At 39.1% G+C, this 19,590-nt stretch overlaps 1 protein-coding gene across 1 annotated transcript in view; it reads right to left on the reverse strand.

Moving 5' to 3' along the window:
• Positions 1-19,590, reverse strand: part of lrriq1 (leucine-rich repeats and IQ motif containing 1) — a 179,901-nt gene that overhangs the window by 110,032 nt on the left and 50,279 nt on the right. Inside the window, exons 12-13 of the mRNA XM_063059516.1 lie at positions 16,342-16,535; positions 13,713-13,840 (exon numbers count right to left, since the gene is read on the reverse strand). Of these exons, the coding sequence (XP_062915586.1) occupies positions 13,713-13,840; positions 16,342-16,535 (322 nt within the window). The remainder of the gene's footprint in view (positions 1-13,712; positions 13,841-16,341; positions 16,536-19,590) is intronic.

Genomic DNA, 19,590 nt, shown 5'->3' on the forward strand with positions numbered 1-19,590 from the left:
CATGTTAGTAGGGAAGTGGTGTTAGGTAAATTGAAGGGGTTAAAGGCAGATAAATCCCCAGGGCCAGATGGTCTGCATCCCAGAGTGCTTAAGGAAGTAGCCCAAGAAATAGTGGATGCATTAGTGATAATTTTCAAAACTCTTTAGATTCTGGACTAGTTCCTGAGGATTGGAGGGTGGCTAATGTAACCCCACTTTTTAAAAAAGGAGGGAGAGAGATACCGGGGAATTATAGACCGGTTAGCCTAACATCGGTGGTGGGGAAACTGCTAGAGTCAGTTATCAAAGATGTGATAACAGCACATTTGGAAAGCGGTGAAATCATCAGACAAAGTCAGCATGGATTTGTGAAAGGAAAATCATGTCTGACGAATCTCATAGAATTTTTTGAGGATGTAACTAGTAGGATGGATAGGGGAGAACCAGTGGATGTGGTATATTTGGATTTTCAAAAGGCTTTTGACAAGGTCCCACACAGGAGATTAGTGTGCAAACTTAAAGCACACGGTATTGGGGGCAAGATATCGATGTAGATAGAGAATTGGTTGGCAGACAGGAAGCAAAGAGTGGGAATAAACGGGACCTTTTCAGAATGGCCGGCAGTGACTAGTGGGGTACCGCAGGGCTCAGTGCTGGGACCCCAGTTGTTTACAATATATATTAGTGACTTGGATGAGGGAATTAAATGCAGCATCTCCAAGTTTGTGGATGACACGAAGCTGGGCGGCAGTGTTAGCTGTGAGGAGGATGCTAAGAGGATGCAGGATGACTTGGATAGGTTGGGTGAGTGGGCAAATTCATGGCAGATGCAATTTAATGTGGATAAATGTGAAGTTATCCACTTTGGTGGCAAAGACAGGAAAACAGATTATTATCTGAATGGTGGTTGATTAGGAAAAGGGGAGGTGCAACGAGACCTGGGTGTCATTATACACCAGTCATTGAAAGTGGGCATGCAGGTACAGCAGGCGGTGAAAAAGGCGAATGGTATGCTGGCATTTATAGCGAGAGGATTCGAGTACAGGAGCAGGGAGGTACTACTGCAGTTGTACAAGGCCTTGGTGAGACCACACCTGGAGTATTGTGTGCAGTTTTGGTCCCCTAATCTGAGGAAAGACATCCTTCTCATAGAGGGAGTACAAAGAAGGTTCACCAGATTGATTCCTGGGATGGCAGGACTTTCATATGATGAAAGACTGGATGAATTAGGCTTATACTAGTTGGAATTTAGAAGATTGAGGGGGGATCTGATTGAAACGTATAAGATCCTAAAGGGATTGGACAGGCTAGATGCAGGAAGATTGTTCCCGATGTTGGGGAAGTCCAGAACGAGGGGTCACAGTTTGAGGATAAAGGGGAAGCCTTTTAGGACCGAGATTAGGAAAAACTTCTTCACACAGAGAGTGGTGAATCTGTGGAATCCTCTGACACAGGAAACAGTTGAGGCCAGTTTGTTGGCTATATTTTAGAGGGAGTTAGATATGGCCCTTGTGGCTAAAGGGATCAGGGGGTATGGAGGGAAGGCTGGTGCAGGATTCTGAGTTGGATGATCAGCCATGATCATACTGAATGGCGGTGCAGGCTCGAAGGGCCGAATGGCCTACTCCTGCACCTATTTTCTATGTTTCTATGTAATTATGTCTGACAAGTAAAAACTGGTCTATTCAGTGATGTCCAGATGAAATTAAAAAAAACATTATTACTGCAAATTCCTTCTGCAGTTTCACTGGTTAAAGGCAATAAATTTTAAAACTGAATATTCTAGGCACTTTTCTGCATCATAGCCTTAGAATCAGAGTAAATACAAATATTTTCTAACAACTTTAACAATTCCTAACATTGGGACTCAATTACCGGACCTGGAGACAATCTACACTTTTCATGCATAAAGAGCACTAATAACATCATTAAAGACCAATCCCATCCTGGACACCATCTGTTCAATCTCCTGCCATCTGGCAGGAGATACAGAAGCATTTTAGCCAAGACAGCAAGGTAGAGAAACTGCTTCTTCCTGAGGGCTGTTTTGCAGCTGAATAATGCTACACCTTGGCTTGCCAATGGACTTTGAGTGTTATGGACTATCAAAGTCATTTGTTACATGTAAATATGGGATTTAAAAAAAATTAAGCTGTGCCATATCATTGTAAATATCTGTTTTGCATGGACTGGAGTACACCTGCAATCTCGCTGTCTTGGCCAATGACAATAAAGTTCTATTCTATTTTATTGTAACTCTTTATAATGTGACCTATGCACAAAACCCTTGATAAAGAACCTTATATTGCAAGTGAAAAATAAGATGCAAAGCTTGCCCTGTTACCTTCTCCCTTCCCATCAGCAAGGATCCCAAACATTTTTCCAGGTTATACAGCAATGTATGTGCATTTCTTTAAACTTAAGAATCTGTATCTGCTGTTCACACTATTTCCTCTACAATGTCAAGTCAAGTCACTTTTTATTGCCATTTCGACCATAACTGCTGGTACAGTACACAGTAAAATCGAGACAACGTTTTTCAGGACCATGCTGCTACATGAAACAATACAAAAACTACACTGAAGTATGTAAAAACAACATAAAAATGTGGAAACCAAATGCAGATTGCACTTGTCTTCTAATTATCATCCCCCTTATTTATCAGATTCAAGAATCTGTGACTTCTTGTGTCTCCACTTACACCTTGCAGCCTGTGTCAACATCCACCTTCCCTTATTTTTTCCTCTCTTCTTCCCAACAGCCTGTCTCCCAATTCCCCCCTTCCTCCTTGCTGCCCAGTTCCATACGCCCATCAACCTGCCCACCTGATTCCACCTATCACCTTCAAGCCCTGCCTCACTCCTCCTTCTAATCTCTTTATGCTGGCCTACCCTCTCAGTTCTGACATAGGGTCTTCTCAAGAAACATTAACCATTCTTTTGCCTCCACAGATGCTATCTGACTTGCAGAGTTCCTCCAGCAGTTTGGATTTTTTAGCTCAAGATCACAACATCCACAGTTTCATTTGTCTGCATGTTACATGATTGCTTTGTACAATACCTCCCTATATTACTAGTTGTAACCCTGAACTTCTAGTTGCCTGTTTTCAATTCCCACTTCACCACAATCTCTGTCCACCTAACACTCTATTCCAATCAGGTTTAGCATAAACTGAAACAGTTCTACGTTTTCTGGTTAAGTATTTAACATCCTCCGGCCTCAACACAATTTTACATAATAGTCATATCTGTCATTTTCTATTTTTTTTCACATTATTTCAATACTCAGAACATTTATTTTAAAAATTCTGCTCTCCCTGCTTTGTTTTTTATGCCCTCAGAACCAATCTTCGGTTGCCTCATTGCAGCATTATGTCTGCTTTCACCTCCTACAATGCTCCCTCCATGGTTTTTTCCTACACTTGTTTCTTTCACTGCATCTTAAAATGTTAGACTGCAACAAATAGGAGCAGAATTAGGCCATTCGATCATGACAGATTTATATTTCCCTCTCAATCTCATTCTCCTGTCTTCTCCCTGCAACCCTTGACACCCTAACTATTCAAGAGCATAACAACCTCTGCTTTATATATACCCAATGACTTGGCCTCCACAGTCATCTGTGGCAATGAATTCCACATATTCACTACCCTTTGGCTAAAGGAGCTCTCCCTCATCCCAGTTCCAAATGGATGTCCTTCCATTCTGAGGCTGTGCCCTGTGGGCCTAGACGCCCCCACTATTGGAACCATGCTTTCCATATCTACTCTATCCAGGCCTTTCAATACTTGCAGGTTTCATGAGTTCCACCCTCATCCTTCTAAACTCCAGGAAGTAGAGGCCAAGAGCTCATCATACATTAATCCTTTCATCTCCAGGATCATTCTTGTAAAGCTCCTCTGGACCCTCTCCAATGCCAGCACACATTCCCTTAGATATGTGGCCCAAAATGTAGTCTGATCAATGCCAACAAACCATCAGCATTATATTCCTGTTTTTATATTCTAGTCCTCTCATTCCGAATGCTAACATTGCATTTGCCTTCTTTACTACCAATTCAACCTGCAAGTTAACCTTCAGGGAATCCTACACTAGGACTCCCAAATCAATTTGTGCCTTAAATTTCTAATTCTCTCCTGTTAGAAAATTGTCTATGACTTCATTTCTTCTACCAAAATACATAGAACCATAGAAACTACAGCACAGAACAGGCCTTTTGGCCCTTCTTGGCTGTGCCGAACCATTTTCTGCCTAGTACCACTGACCTGCACACGGACCATATCCCTCCATACACCTCCCATCCATGTATCTGTCCAATTTATTCTTAAATGTTAAAAAAGAACCCGCATTTACTACCTCATCTGGCAGCTCATTCCATACTCCCACCACTCTCTGTGTGAAGAAGCCCCCCCCTAATGTTCCCTTTAAACTTTTCCCCCCTCACCCTTACCCCATGTCCTCTGTTTTTTTTCTCCCCTTGCCTCAGTGGAAAAAGCCTGCTTGCATTCACTCTATCTATACCCATCATAATTTTATATACCTCTATCAAATCTCCCCTCATTCTTCTACGCTCCAGGGAATAAAGTCCTAACGTATTCAACCTTTCTCTGTAACTGAGTTTCTCAAGTCCCGGCAACATCCTTGTAAACCTTCTCTGCACTCTTTCAACCTTATTTATATCCCTTCTGTAATTTGGTGACCAAAACTGAACACAATACTCCAGATTCGGCCTCACCAATGCCTTATACAACCTCATCATAACATTCCAGTTCTTATACTCAATACTTTGATTAATAAAGGCCAATGTACCAAAAGCTCTCTTTACGACCCTATCTACCTGTGACGCCACTTTTAGGGAACTTTGTATCTGTATTCCCAGATCCCTCTGTTCCACTGCACTCCTCAGTGCCTTACCATTAACCCTGTATGTTCTACCTTGGTTTGTCCTTCCAACGTGCAATACCTCACACTTGTCTGTATTAAACTCCATCTGCCATTTTTCAGCCCATTTTTCCAGCTGGTCCAAGTCCCTCTGCAGGCTCCGAAAACCTTCCTCACTGTCTACCACACCTCCAATCTTTGTATCATCAGCAAATTTGCTGATCCAATTTACCACATTATCATCCAGATCATTGATATGGATGACAAATAACAATGGACCCAGCACTGATCCCTGTGGCACACCACTAGTCACAGGCCTCCACTCGGAGAAGCAATTCTCTACTACCACTCTTTGGCTTCTTCCATTGAGCCAATGTCTAATCCAATTTACCACCTCTCCATGTATACCTAGCGACTGAATTTTCCTAACTAACCTCCCATGTGGGACCTTGTCAAAGGCCTTACTGAAGTCCACGTAGACAATATCCACTGCCTTCCCTTCATCCACTTTCCTGGTAACCTCCTCGAAAAACTCCAACAGATTGGTCAAACATGACCTACCATGCACAAAGCCACGTTGACTCTCCCTAATAAGTCCCTGTCTATCCAAATGCTTGTAGATCCTGTCTCTTAGTACTCCCTCCAATAACTTACCTACTACCGATGTTAAACTTACTGGCCTATAATTTCCCGAATTACTTTTCGATCCTTTTTTAAACAACGGAACAACATGAGCAACTCTCCAATCCTCCGGCACCTCACCCGTAGACAGCAACATTTTGAATATTTCAGCCAGGGCCCCTGCAATTTCAACACTAGTCTCCTTCAAGGTCCGAGGGAACACTCTGTCAGGTCCCGGGGATTTATCCACTTTAATTTTCCTCAAGACAGCAAGGACCTCCTCCTTTTCGATCTGTACAGTTTCCATGATCTCACTACTTGTTTCCCTTAATTCCATAGACTTCATGCCAGTTTCCTTAGTAAATACAGATGCAAAAAACCTATTTGAGATCTCCCCCATTTCATTTGGTTCCGCACATAGCCGACCACTCTGATCTTCAAGAGGACCAGTTTTATCCCTTACAATCCTTTTGTTCTTAATATACCTGCAAAAGCTCTTTGGATTATCCTTCACTTTGACTGCCAAGGCAACCTCATGTCTTCTTTTAGCCCTCCTGATTTCTTTCTTAAGTATTTTCTTGCACTTCTTATACTCCTCAAGCACCTTATTTACTCCCTGCTTCCTATACATGTCATACAACTCCCTCTTCTTCTTTATCAGAGTTGCAATATCCCTTGAGAACCAAGGTTCCTTATTCCTATTCACTTTGCCTTTAATCCTGATAGGAACATACAAGCTCTGCACTCTCAAAATTTCTCCTTTGAAGGCTTCCCACCTACCGATCACATCTTTGCCAGAGAACAACCTGTCCCAATCCACGCTTTTTAGATCCTTTCTCATTTCTTCAAATTTAGCCTTCTTCCAGTTAAGAACCTCAACCCTAGGACCAGATCTATCCCTGTCCATGATCAAGTTGAAACTAATGGTGTTATGATCACTGGAAGCAAAGTGCTCCCCTACACAGACTTCCGTCACTTGTCCTAACTCGTTTCCTAACAGGAGATCCAATATTGCATCCCCTCTAGTTGGTCCCATACATGACCACAAACATCCACATATTAGACCATAAGACACAGGAGCAGAATTAGGCCATTCAGCCCATCGAGTCTGCTCCACCATTCCATCATGGCTGATCCCAGATCCTACTCAACCACATACACCTGCCTTCCTGCCATATCCTGACCGATCAGGAAACTGTCAACTTCCGCCTTAACTATACCCACAGACTTGGCCTCCATCACAGTCTGTGGCAGAGGTTTCCATAGAACTCCACCACCCAGGCCATACCCTCTTTGGGGCTCTCTGACAGTGGTGTCTGAAGAGAGGATGCTGTCCAAATTGCATGCCATCTTGGACAATGTTTCCCATCCACTACATAATGTACTGGTTGGGCACAGGAGTACATTCAGCCAGAGACTCATTCCACTTGGATGTAACACTGAACGTCGTAGGAAGTCATTCCTGCCTGTGGCCATCAAACTTTACAACTCCTCCCTTAGAGGGTCAGACACCCAGAGCCAATAGGCTGGTCCTGGACTTATTTCCTGGCATAATTTACATATTACTATTTAATTATTCATGGTTTTATATTGCTATATTTATACTCTATTCTTGGTTGGTGCAACTGTAACAAAAACCAATTTCCCTCGGGATCAATAAAGTATGACTATGACCCACCCAACCTAAGATTGCCCTTCCCCAAGTAGGCTCAAGGACAAGCTGCTCTAAAAAGCCGTTCCATAGGCATTCAACAAACCCCCTCTCTTGCGAACTGACAGCAACCTGATTTTCCCAATCCCCTTGCATTTTGAAGTCCCTCATTACAATTGTGTCATTATCCTTACCTGCTCCCATACCTTTTCCTGCTCCGTTTGCAATCTCAACCCTACATCTTGGCTGCTATTAAGAGGCCTATATATGATTCCCATGATGTTTATTTTTACCCTTGCAATATTCCATCTGCCATTTCTTTGCCCATTCTCTCAAACTGTCCAAGTCATTTTGCAGATTCCTTGCTTCCTCAACATTATCTGCTCCCCTTCCTACAATGTATCATCTGCAACTTTGCCACAAGACTATCAATTCTGTAAACCAAAACATCAACATACAATGTGAAAAGTAGCAGATTCAACATCTAGACCTGAGAAACACCACTAGTCACCAGGCCCCCTTTATTCCCACTCTTTGCCTTCTTCCAGTCAGCCAATCTTCCCTCTATCCTCTTCTGTAATCAATGCTATATATGGCACCTTGTCAAAAGCCTTCTGGTAATCCAAGTAAATTTCAACCGCTGAATCTCCTTTGTCTATCCTGCTTGCTACATCAAAGAATTCCAACAAATTTGTCAAGCATGATCTCCGCTTAAGGAAACCATGCTGACTTTAGCTTACTTTGCAGCTCTTTGCTTTATATATTTTAAAATCCTAAATAATTATCACACCTCCATTGAAAAAAAATGAATTCAAATTTTCTACGGTAATTACAGAAACAAAACTTTTTGCAGTGTTACATATAAATACCTAAATTACTTTAGCAAACTGTTGATATGTAGTTTTATTTAAAACATTTAAATGGAATTCTTTTATTCTATCAAATACAGACTACAATGCTCTTTAGCCCCCTCTTCTGGCTGAATTATGCTTTCACTAAACAGACTTGCTCTATTTCATTTTATTAACTGGCTGATGTGATTTTGTTAATTATCAAGTTTATTTAAATATAGCACAAGAATCCTGAAATAGGAAGTCATTTACATAATTTGCACAAAATGTATTTATATATAAAATGATAATATTTTACAAAAGCAAATATCACAGATGGTGGAAATCCAACGGAAACGGGACATGTTGGAAATTCTCAACAAGTCAAGTTTACTGATCATTCATCTGAAGTGTACTGATTATTTCTAGTATTGTTTGTTTTTATGATTTAATTTTGTTCAAGAACCAAAAGTAATGCTTATGAAAATCAGAGACATTTCACTGGATTCATTCAGACTTGGATGAAATAAAAATCAGAAGAGCTATTTGTAACAACGTTATTACAAACAATACATTTGTACAAATTGAAAAAAGATAAAATATACTTTGTTCAGAAGCAACTGTAAAATTAAATTTTCTTAGTCAAATACGTACCATTTGCAGTGGACCCAATAGTAGTGATTCTTATTCATTATAATTATTATGAAAAACATTAACAAAAAGACAACACTGCTGTGAATATTTCCAATTTTTTTTCAGGAGCTGTTACTTCAAGCCACTACAAACATGAAAATTTTCACACAACTAATTCAAGTTAACTGAGGATATTTAGTAATTCATATGTTTCACTTCCCATCAAGATACAGTTTCAAATAGAAATTATATTCAGTTTGTGAAATTCATGAAATCAATGCTTTCAAGCACATCAAAATACATTTTATCAAAAAAGTGAGAGACAGCATTTTTCTTTAGAAAATACACTGTTGTTTGAATCTGATACTCAAAGCATAAAACACTTTCTTTCACCATCTAGAAGTGAAAATAGAATGTTTTATGAAACGGTGATATTTTTAGGGGAATAAAGGCATTCTCTCTCCTGAGATACAAGGTCTAGTATAATGAAGTAAGTATAAAATTGAACACCTGTTCCTGGTCCAAAAAGCTTAAGGTAGACATAAATCTTGAAATAGCAAAAAAAGTAAAGATTTTAAACTAGAATCTTATTTTAAATAATAGAAATTCTGAAGTAAAATATTGATAACACTCCTGAATGTGATTAGGATCAATTTAATATTACAGGACTAGTTTGTGGAGCCATGAAGATTAGTACTATCAGATTAAATTTTCAATTAGTATCACTGAACATTAAAATAGATCTAATGCATCTGCAAAAGCTGATTTTCAAGACAGCACTCTGGCATTCATTATAATAGGCCAAACATTCCAACATGAAGATAGTTTGTGAATATTTTGGATAAGCCAGCAGTTTGCATTCCAAACCACATTGTTTTAATGTTAATACAATGTATATTCTTTAAAATTTAAAGGATCAGAAGGAATTCTTTAAAACAATTTAAAAGTATCTCCTTTTTGAAGATTTAATAACATCTCTCCGATTATCATAGGGTTGTCTTTTGCTAGGGTCTCTAACTGTGCTATAAATGTTCAGACAGAAACTTGGACAGCTAGTCTGAATCAAGTTACTTTCTTGAATTTGGACAACTAAAAGTCAACTTACCACTAATTAGCTCTGTATCTTTCTCCATGGTCTTCTTAGTTCTTATCAAATTTGTACTGTATTTGATGCAGAACTTGCCTTCAGTATTCTGCCTGTACTAAGCACCCAATTTCTTTTAACAACTGTTTTAATTTAATATCAGAAAGGAGCTTGGTTGCTGAAAATTTAATTATAATCAGCCTAAAAAGCCAGTCCTCTTCAAGTGAAGCTGTTTCTAAATTTCGAGTGATGTAAGAATGCCAGGTACTGGATCACTTGATTGCTGTTTAATCATAACAGCAAGTAGAAAATTATTCACAATATCACTAAAGAGTAGAAGAACATTTCTCAGATGAAGGTCATGTGGACTACAGAGTGAGTCTTTACGAATGTGCTGCAAAGTGATGTATTGTTGAATCTGAACTTTCAACTAGATGTGTTGAAACTGATCTTAAGGCAAAAGGCAATTGGGTGCTGCACTTGAAATCAGCCTTTATTCCTTGGCAGTAAGTTCCACACACATTTTTATTAATGACAAGATCAAAGAATTTTATTTTTACTTTAGCTGTCACCTTGTCAAGTCAAAAATGATCATAAAGTAGATTATGAATATCATACTGATAAATTGGAGAGGCAATTGCCCCAAAGGAGGGAGAAGGGAGAATAAATTTGTTCCTTCTAAGGTGATTGTCATTGCTTCATTAATTTATACAGTATGCTCCAGTTTATATCTAACACTTGACTTTGAGAAGAGGTCGTCAGCCCGATCTATAACAGTGTTCCTAAACATGAGACGTCTTTACTGCCGAGGAAATTCCAAGCTTGAGACTTTGTTCTTAAAGATACAATATTAATTTCAGATTGCAGAGAGAACTAGAATGGCAATGATGAAAATATATCAGGTAATGGAGAATACTTAGAACATAATACATGTTTGGCACAGCTTTGTGGGCCGAAGGGCCTGTATTGTGCTGTAGGTTTTCTATGTTTCTAACAAGACTAGGCAGCTTGGTTCTTCAAGCTTATTCCAAAATTCTATAAGTTTATTACTCATTTACTTCAACTCCACCATCCCATTTTATCCAATTAACTGAAATGCTATCACAGGTAGAAAGGGTCATAAAGAAAGCTTTTGGCACATTGGCCTTCATAAATCAAAGTACTCCATACAGAAGATGGGACGTTCTGTTGAAGATGCATAACATGTTGGTGAGGCCTAATTTGGGGTATTGCGTGCATTTTTGACCATCGACCTACAGGAAAGATGTAAATAAGGTTGAAAAAGTACAGAGAAATTTTACAAGGATGTTGCCGAGTCTGGAGGACCTGAGTTATAAGGAAAAATTGAATAGGATAGGATGGATAAACTCTTCTTGGGCTTCCAACCAGGTACAGGTATCGATTATAACCAATGTTTCGATGACGAATTCTGCCATCTTCTTTAGCGATGATGCCTGGGCATGTCTAGTCTGGTGGTATTTATACCCTGTATTCCGTCCCTCCTGACTGGTCAGTCCTCATCCAATCAGGTTTTCACTCTCCCCACTTTGTTTGTAATTGAATTCCAGTTCTTACTTGATGCAACACCTTCAGCTTATTAATATTCTTTTTTTCTCATTTTATTTCAATGGCTTTCTTTAACAGCCAGTCCGAAAGCTATTGGCGTGGCACAATAGTTTTGTGCTGTCAAAGTCAATCCTATGGCCATTAGACATTAGGTTAGAACTTTATTCCTTGGAAGGTAGAAGATTGACAGGAGATTTGACAGAGGTATACAAAATTATGAGGGGTACAGATTAGATAGAGTAAATGCAAGCAGGTTTTTTCCACTGAGGTTGAGTGGGACTACAACCCACTCAAGGGGGAAAGGGGGAAAGGTGAGAAATTCAAGTGGAGCAAGCGAAAGTTGAGAGGGTGTGGAACAAGCTGTCAGCAAAGTGGTTCATGCGAGCTTAATTTCAACGCTTAGGTGAAGTTTGGATAGGACATGGATGGTAGGGGTACGGAGGGCTGTGGTGCAAGTGCAGGTTGATGAGAGTAGGCAGTTTCTATGGTTTGGCATGGACTAGATGGGCCAAAGGGCCTGCTTCTGTGCTGTACTTTTCTATGACTCTATACAGTTCTTGTTCCCTTTGGAATCCAAAAAAAAAACTTAAACAACAAGTTGCATTTACAAATAGCCATTATGTTAATGACTACGCAAGGTCATTTTCAGGAGTATGTCCAAGTAAAATTGTCACAAAATTTGATACTGCGTTTTAAAAGAGAGATCAATATAGACAATCCAAATTCTTAATCGAGGATTGTCAATGTTCAACTCTGTATTAAATTTGTGGCTCTAGTTCTAGGTTTGCAAATTCCCAGGGGAAAAAAATCATGAACCTAGCATTTACTCAGCAAGCAGCTTAAAAATATTGTATTGTAAATATTGTAAACTTTATTGAGATTACTCTCAAACAACAGGAATTCTGCAGATGCTGGAAATTCAAGCAACACACATCAAAGTTGCTGATGAACGCAGCAGGCCAGGCAGCATCTATAGGAAGAGGCGCAGTCGACGTTTCAGGCCGAGACCCGACGAAGGGTCTCGGCCTGAAACGTTGACTGCGCCTCTTCCTATAGATGCTGCCTGGCCTGCTGCGTTCACCAGCAACTTTGATGTGTGTTGCTTGAGATTACTCTCATGCTTTTGAAAATGAAGTAAATGACAATAAATATGTATGGCAGAAATATACCATTTAAGGACCACAAGATGGTATTGATGTAGATAGACACATTGCAACAGTTATACTTCAAGTTTATTCTCAGGTATTTTATTAAAGAATTTTACTTCACTGGAGTAATGAATTTTTTTTTATCTCAGTCATAGATGTCTAGACCCTGTTCCCCCACCCCACTTCCATCTGGCCAAAGTCAATATCCTCCTTGCATCCAACCATTAGAACCATTAGAACTTCGTACATTTCAACAAGAGCACTTTTATTTCCTTATATTACTGTCCTGCCACCCTAGTAATCAATCTAGTGAACAACCTCTCCAGCAAGAATTTATGTTAAGCTCTAGTTGATGGGTTTGAGGAGGACAAACAAAAAATTGACAACATATTAAATAATGCTAAATAACACAGTAATCTTGAAATGCGCATCCCGATACCTGCTTAAGTGCTTGAAAAAGTACTGGACATACTAAGCACTGTATACAAAAGCAGGCAGGTCAATCCAATCAGAACTGTGAAAATACTGGTTAGATCATCTCCAGTGCTTTCTGAAAGACTGATGTAAATCTCACACAAAAGGAATCAATATTTAGGTGATTAAAATAATGTGTTTACTTTTTCATTTTGTCTTTTTTATGCTACAGTAGGTAATTAAAATAGAAATTTGATTCTGTGTTAATTCTTCAATATATTATTTCAAATTATATATTGCTTTTTGATCTGCACTTTCCCTCCCAATAAATGCTCCCAATTTTTTTGAAACCAAGTGAGCTATCTTTCATAAATGATAACCACAGAATCGAGAATATGCACATTAAATGAAATATTCTTGCAACATATGAATGAACCAAGCATAAAGTGCAAATATAACTATACTTATCAAATATTTAAAAGACACGAGCTATATTTAAAGTTACCGTTATTCAACAAACTGTCGTACTGTTACTGTTAATCGACAAATTGATTAGGACAATTTATTGGGAGGGAAAGTGCTAATCAAAAAGCAACATGCCATTTGAAACAGATGGCGAGGTGGAAATACGTCTCTACCAGAGGAGGTACAAGGCACACCTTCCCACCGCCAGCCTGCAGGTCACCATTCCATGGAGCAGGACGTGGATGGTCGTATGAGCAGCTGGAACATATCATAAGCCCTGGTTATGCGACCACAGACATCAGTCAATATCTGAAGAATATTGTTAATGACTGGGGTTACCCATCTTGAAAAGATACTGCCCATAAGAAGGCAATGACAAGCCATATCATTTGATGTGGCACATAATGATGATGATGATGATGATGTCATTCTAGATCTTACCTGTTCTGAGAAACTGAGAGACGTTGAAGCATTGGCAGCCAGTAATCGGACAGCTCCTTTAGAGTGGAGATACTATTGTCATCCAAATACAAGTCACGCAGTAACACATGATTTCCAAATCTCGGTAACTGTAGAAAAATTAAAGATATTCTGGAAACTATTGCCTGTTCATTTTCAACATGAAATGGACCTGTGGTGATCATACTGTTGTTAAATACACTTTATGTTGAACTAATATCTCTGCTTTATTTGACTGATTATTTTCCTCACTGATTACAAACCACTTTATTAAAAAAATTCCAACTTTTGTGACAAAGGTTGAACAGCCTTCACTGAAAGGTATAGACAATACAGTGGATTTCCTGCAAAAGTGAAATATATTGTAAAATTTGTTGTTGTTATTCAGGAAAAGTAATAGTCAATCATGTACAAGATAGTTCCTAAAACACAATGGCAAAAACTTAACTGTTATTTCAATGATATTGAAAAAAATTATCATCTATAAATACACCTGCAAATATGACTTCCACTGTGTACAATTTTTATTTCATATTTTAGTATCTATAATATTTTGATTTTGAATTAACCTCTATGAATTCTAAGTCTTAACCAAAAGATAACATCTCCCCCAGTATTCCACTGAGATCATCTGCACAATTATCTGTAGTGGGATTTAAACCAACATCTCTGGATTGAAGGGTAAAAACTGCTACCATGGGAAACAAGCTCATGCCTTAAAATTGCAAAGGCCAGTATACCCAGTTTACAAAATATTCTTCTGAACTGAAACACTCTGCATCAATGCTTAGCTACAGAACAGTTAGAATTTTCTATCAGTAACTATAATTCCCCAAATACCATGATTTCACTTTCCATTTGCAGAACTATTTTTCTCTAGTTCTGAAGAATTGTCCTTAACCTGAAATATTGTCTCTTTTTTTAAATTCTAGAAAAAAATTAGAAATATGCAACCTGCTGCATCACCTGCTGAATGCTTCCACCATTTTATATTTTTATTAAGCTCTGCAAATCTATTCAGCAAATACCAGTCTGATCCACAGGGATGCATCCTTGTACGGTAGCAGTAGCAAGCTTTGTTATAAATGACACCAATTTGTTGGTGGTGAGATGAAAAAACTGTCGACAAAAAGCTGACAAAATTTCTTAGAACCAGCTAGCCCATTCCCTCTGCCTTAGATGATTGAGAAACATGTATAGTTTTTGACAAGTTTAACAATATTTTTAACATTAAAAAAACCTCCAAATGGTTCAAGTGATTAAAATTAATTCTTAACAACAATTCCAAACACTGAACTAAATTCAATTGATGCACAAGGGTGAAAGCTCAGATTTCCAACATCTGCAGATTTGCTTTTGCAAGTTAATTAAAATGCGTCTCTGTCCTTGTTATTGCCCCTCTCAATTCAAATGAATGGATATGGCATTCCTATTCATAGAACTCATACCCAGGAAGCATGATTTGGGGGCACATACATGGGGAACTGCCTCCATGTCCCTGCAGAATGCAGATTTTTCATCCAGAATTTCATATCCATTACATCTGCTGCTAACTGGCAAATTGCTGGAAGTGTAATTTAATATTGATGCAGGAACAGAAACAGCATACTAGCATTTGAACAACAGGCCAATAACTGCGTAGTGCCTAACGGAATCAGATTAAAGGCTCATATAAGGATTGAGAAGGAAGAAAGAATGTGTGAACTATTTGTCAAATTAGTACCAGAAGAAATGAAGGGGAAGATAGAAGAACAGAAAAAGAAATAAAAAATAATATAAATTTTTGAAATCATAATGTATACTTTTATGAGTTTCCCCATTTCTGATGGCTTAATTTACAATGATAGAGCAGATGACTGGCAACAATTAACACTTAGTTCATGCTTAAAAGGACACTACAAATGAAATGGAAACAGCCCAGTTTTCTGTCCCTCACTGAATTAGTATTGCCTGTGTTAAAATAGCATCATCAATCTGTCATTGCATTGAAATAGTGAGGTAGACAGCCCCATGCCAACTGTGAAATTAACAGCAGAGCAGCACAAAACAACTTTTGTACTTCTGTTTTTAATAGTAGTTGTCCCATACTTGAAGTTGCTGCGCAATGAGTGCTATTACACCTATTTATATTGGCAGCACATTAGGTGGTGTCAATGTCTTAATTGAACAGAATTACATCAAATTCATTGACATAAATTTAAGGCATTCAACTTAATTAATACTTAATATATTCTATGCATTTGTGTCATGAGAGTTTCTAAAAAAAGCAACTGCATATATTTCTGGCAAAATTTGTCTGGGACTGAATGAAAACACTCAATTAAGTGGAAAAAAATGCCATTAAATGCAAACCTTGGAGGGGTTTCAAGGTAGTAGTCTCATTCCAGGAATCTGATGACAATAATATATATCATTTGAGCTTTGCTTTGACTATTTATTGCAACATCCAGAGCTTTTGATCACATTACTTATGGTCGCTCCTAGCTATCCATCAGTCACCTAATCCCAGTACAAAGAGGATGCAAGACTCCCCATTGCAATATCGCAACCCTTATTCTAAATTGCTTTACTTTCATTCTGTTAACAATCAACTTCACATTTATTACTTTACCTCAGAGAGGTTGTTGCTTTGTAACTTCAGAGTTTGAAGAAGTCCACAGTTATCAATACCTTTAATACTGCTGAGATGATTAAAGGAGCAATCAAGGTAAAGAAGAGTTGGAGTTTCACTTAAACCTTTGGTGCTTATCAATTGATTATGATCTACAACCAGCCTCTGGAGTTTCTTAAGAGATTCCAGACCACCTGGAAAATAACAAATAACAAATATATGAATACAGTACTGATTATTCCAATACACATTCTACTGTTGATTTTCACAAGCCCTTACTCCCTGCATTTGTATTTAACACTTGCTAAGCTTTCACCATGTAAAAATAAAAAAGGTTTCTTCTGTTCCATTATGATATGCACAGTGCTCTTAAATTAACTTAATGTGAACTCAAGAACATTTTGAAAAAGCTCGGTCTTTGTGCAAATAGGGCTCACAAGTATCCAGCACTGTATGGGATTTCCTGTATTGAAGGGGAAACTTGCTTGGTCATTTGATTTGCATATACACTAGAATCCAAATTTTGTCAAACAGAAAACAAAGAAGCAGGAGCTTGGGGTGCAGGGCCAGGAGACAGTAGGTCAGTCTTCAGCGACGTAACCATTCTGCTTCTGATAGGCTGAGAAGTTCAATACCATATTGTGAATAGGTAGTACACAGAACATTGGCTGCAGTCCAAAGTAGGAAAATCTTGGTTTCTTCATTATTACAGCTACACATATTCAGAGCTTCAGCCTGGGGCATTTCTTTGACTGCTTGCCTGCACTTCTAATTCTTGCTGCTCATACGCTCACAATCATATTGCCATCACCAACCTCAGCAAATCTGGAGATCTCCCATCGACTTCCACCAAACTCATAGTTCACTTATCCTACGCTGCTTGTTTCTACCTCCTACCCAAGGTCCACAAACTTGACTGTCCAGTTAGGCCCATTGTCTCTGCCTGCTCCTGCCCCAATGAACTTGGGTCCACATACCTCAAACTCCATTCTATTCCCCTTGGTTTAATCCCTTCCCACCTATACCTGCAACAGTTCACATGCTCTCAATCTCCTCTACAACTTTCAATTACCAGGCCCCGACTGCCTCGTTTTCACCAAAGGTGTTCAATCCCTTTACACTCCTATTCCCCCATAAAGAAGGCCTTAAAGCTCTCATCTTTGACAAAAATCCCAACCAGTTCCCCCCCACCGCCACCCTCCTCCATCCTCCTCCATCTGGCAGAACTGGTCCTCACGTTCAATAATTTCTCTTGCAGCTCCTTCCACCCTCTCCGAAACTTAAAAAGTAACCATGAACACCTGTATGAGCCCCAGCTATGCCTGCCTTTTTGTTTGCTATGTGGAACAGTCCATGATCCAAGACTTCCCTGGTAATAATTCCCAACTCTTTCACCCTACAGTGATGACTGCATTGGTGCTGCTTCATGCACCCACGCTGAGCTCGTCAATTTGATCAACTTTGCCTCCAACTTGCACCCTGCCCTTAAATTCACTTGACCCATTTCTGACACCTCTCTCCCCTTTTTCAATCTCTCTGACTCTATCTCTGGAGACAAGCTGTCTACCGACATCTTTTAAGAACCGACCGATTCCCATAGTTGTCTTGACTACACCTCTTCCCACCCTGTCTCTTGTAAAAACGCTATTCCCTTTTCTCAATTCCTTCGTCTCCACCGTATCTGTTCCTTCCCAAAACATCAGAGACATCCTCCTCCTTCAAAGAATGGGGTTTCTTTTCCTCCATCATTGATGCTGTCATTACCAGCATCTCCTCCATTTCCTGGACAATGGAACTCACCCTATCTTCATTAACAGGGATAGAGTTCCCCTTGTTCTCACCTACCACCAATGTTCCCTCTAATTTTTAGTAGTCAGTGTGCACAAAAATCTTATGTTGTGCAAATATTTTTCCTGTGACAAAAGTATGTGTGCACTGAATGCACACATGGGACAGTTTATGTAGGTTTACAGAATATTTGACATAAAACTGCACAGAATAACAACAAAAGTCACACACAAAAAAAATGCTGCTGAATACAGCAGGCCAGGCAGCATCTATTGGAAGAGGTACAGTCGATGTTTCGGGCCAAGACCCTTCGTCAGGACTAACTGAAAGAAGAGATACTAAGAGATTTGAAAGTGGGAGGGGGAGATGAGAAATGATAGGAGAAGACAGGAGGGGGAGGGATGGAGCCAAGAGCTGGAAAGTTGATTGGCAAAAGGGATACGAGGCTGGAGAAGGGAGAGGATCATGGGACGGGCGGCCTAGGGAGAAAGAAAGGTGGGGGGAGCCCAGAGGATGGGCAAGGAGTTATAGTGAGTGGGACAGAGGGAGAAAAAAGAGAGAGAAAAAAGGGGAATGAAAAAAAATAATAATAATAAGTAAATAAGGGATGGGGTACGAAGGGGAGGAGGGGCATTAACGGAAGTTAGAGAAGTCAATGTTCATGCCATCAGGTTGGAGATATTTAATTTTTTATCATATTTAAGGCATTCAGTTATCTTTTACTCTCTCCTGTCTTTGGCATTTACCCATTCTTTGTAAACTCTATTTCGACTCATAGAACTTCCATGCAATTGATAGCTTTTGATTCTCATTAACATATCCAAATAACATTCACCTAAACAGTTTCTCAGCTTATTTTTGAGTTGATTCATTAGGCTAAAACTTCGCTCACAGTCGCACTAGACGCAAGAAAGGTTCCCCCAATGTCCATCAACTGTGCAAGGTCGCAAAACGGTTCATTTTGAAGTACAAATGCCACCATTTGAGCATAGTTTGAAATCGGTTTGGATTTAATTTTTTCTTGCACGGAAGATTTGAAATCATTAAGCTGTCTAACTATTACAATATTTTCAGCTAGAAAATCATGATATTTTAGACATAAGGCATTAACTTGTTCATCGCCTAATGTGAAGTCACAATCTGCAATTGCGAAGAAGTCAAAAGCTGATCATTCTTGTACCTCCACTTGATTTCCTCTGGGTTTGATCATTTTCGCTCTTACTCATCTGCACTCAACCGTAACATGCGTAGCACTCCTGTAACGGGTAATGATGGGTTCTATTGCCTGAGCATTTGTACACCATCCAAATGCGATTTACTTGCCAAATGACGCTTCAAAAAGTCAAGTTTCCAAATATCATCCCACTTCTTTCCACTAGCAAATTCTCCAGCAACTTTCGCATCAGAACAATACAAACAGATAACTCCAGTTTCCGAATCATACATAAATATTTCTCATAG

Source organism: Mobula hypostoma, chromosome 9, assembly GCF_963921235.1.
Source record: "Mobula hypostoma chromosome 9, sMobHyp1.1, whole genome shotgun sequence".
Classification (NCBI taxonomy): domain Eukaryota; kingdom Metazoa; phylum Chordata; class Chondrichthyes; order Myliobatiformes; family Myliobatidae; genus Mobula; species Mobula hypostoma.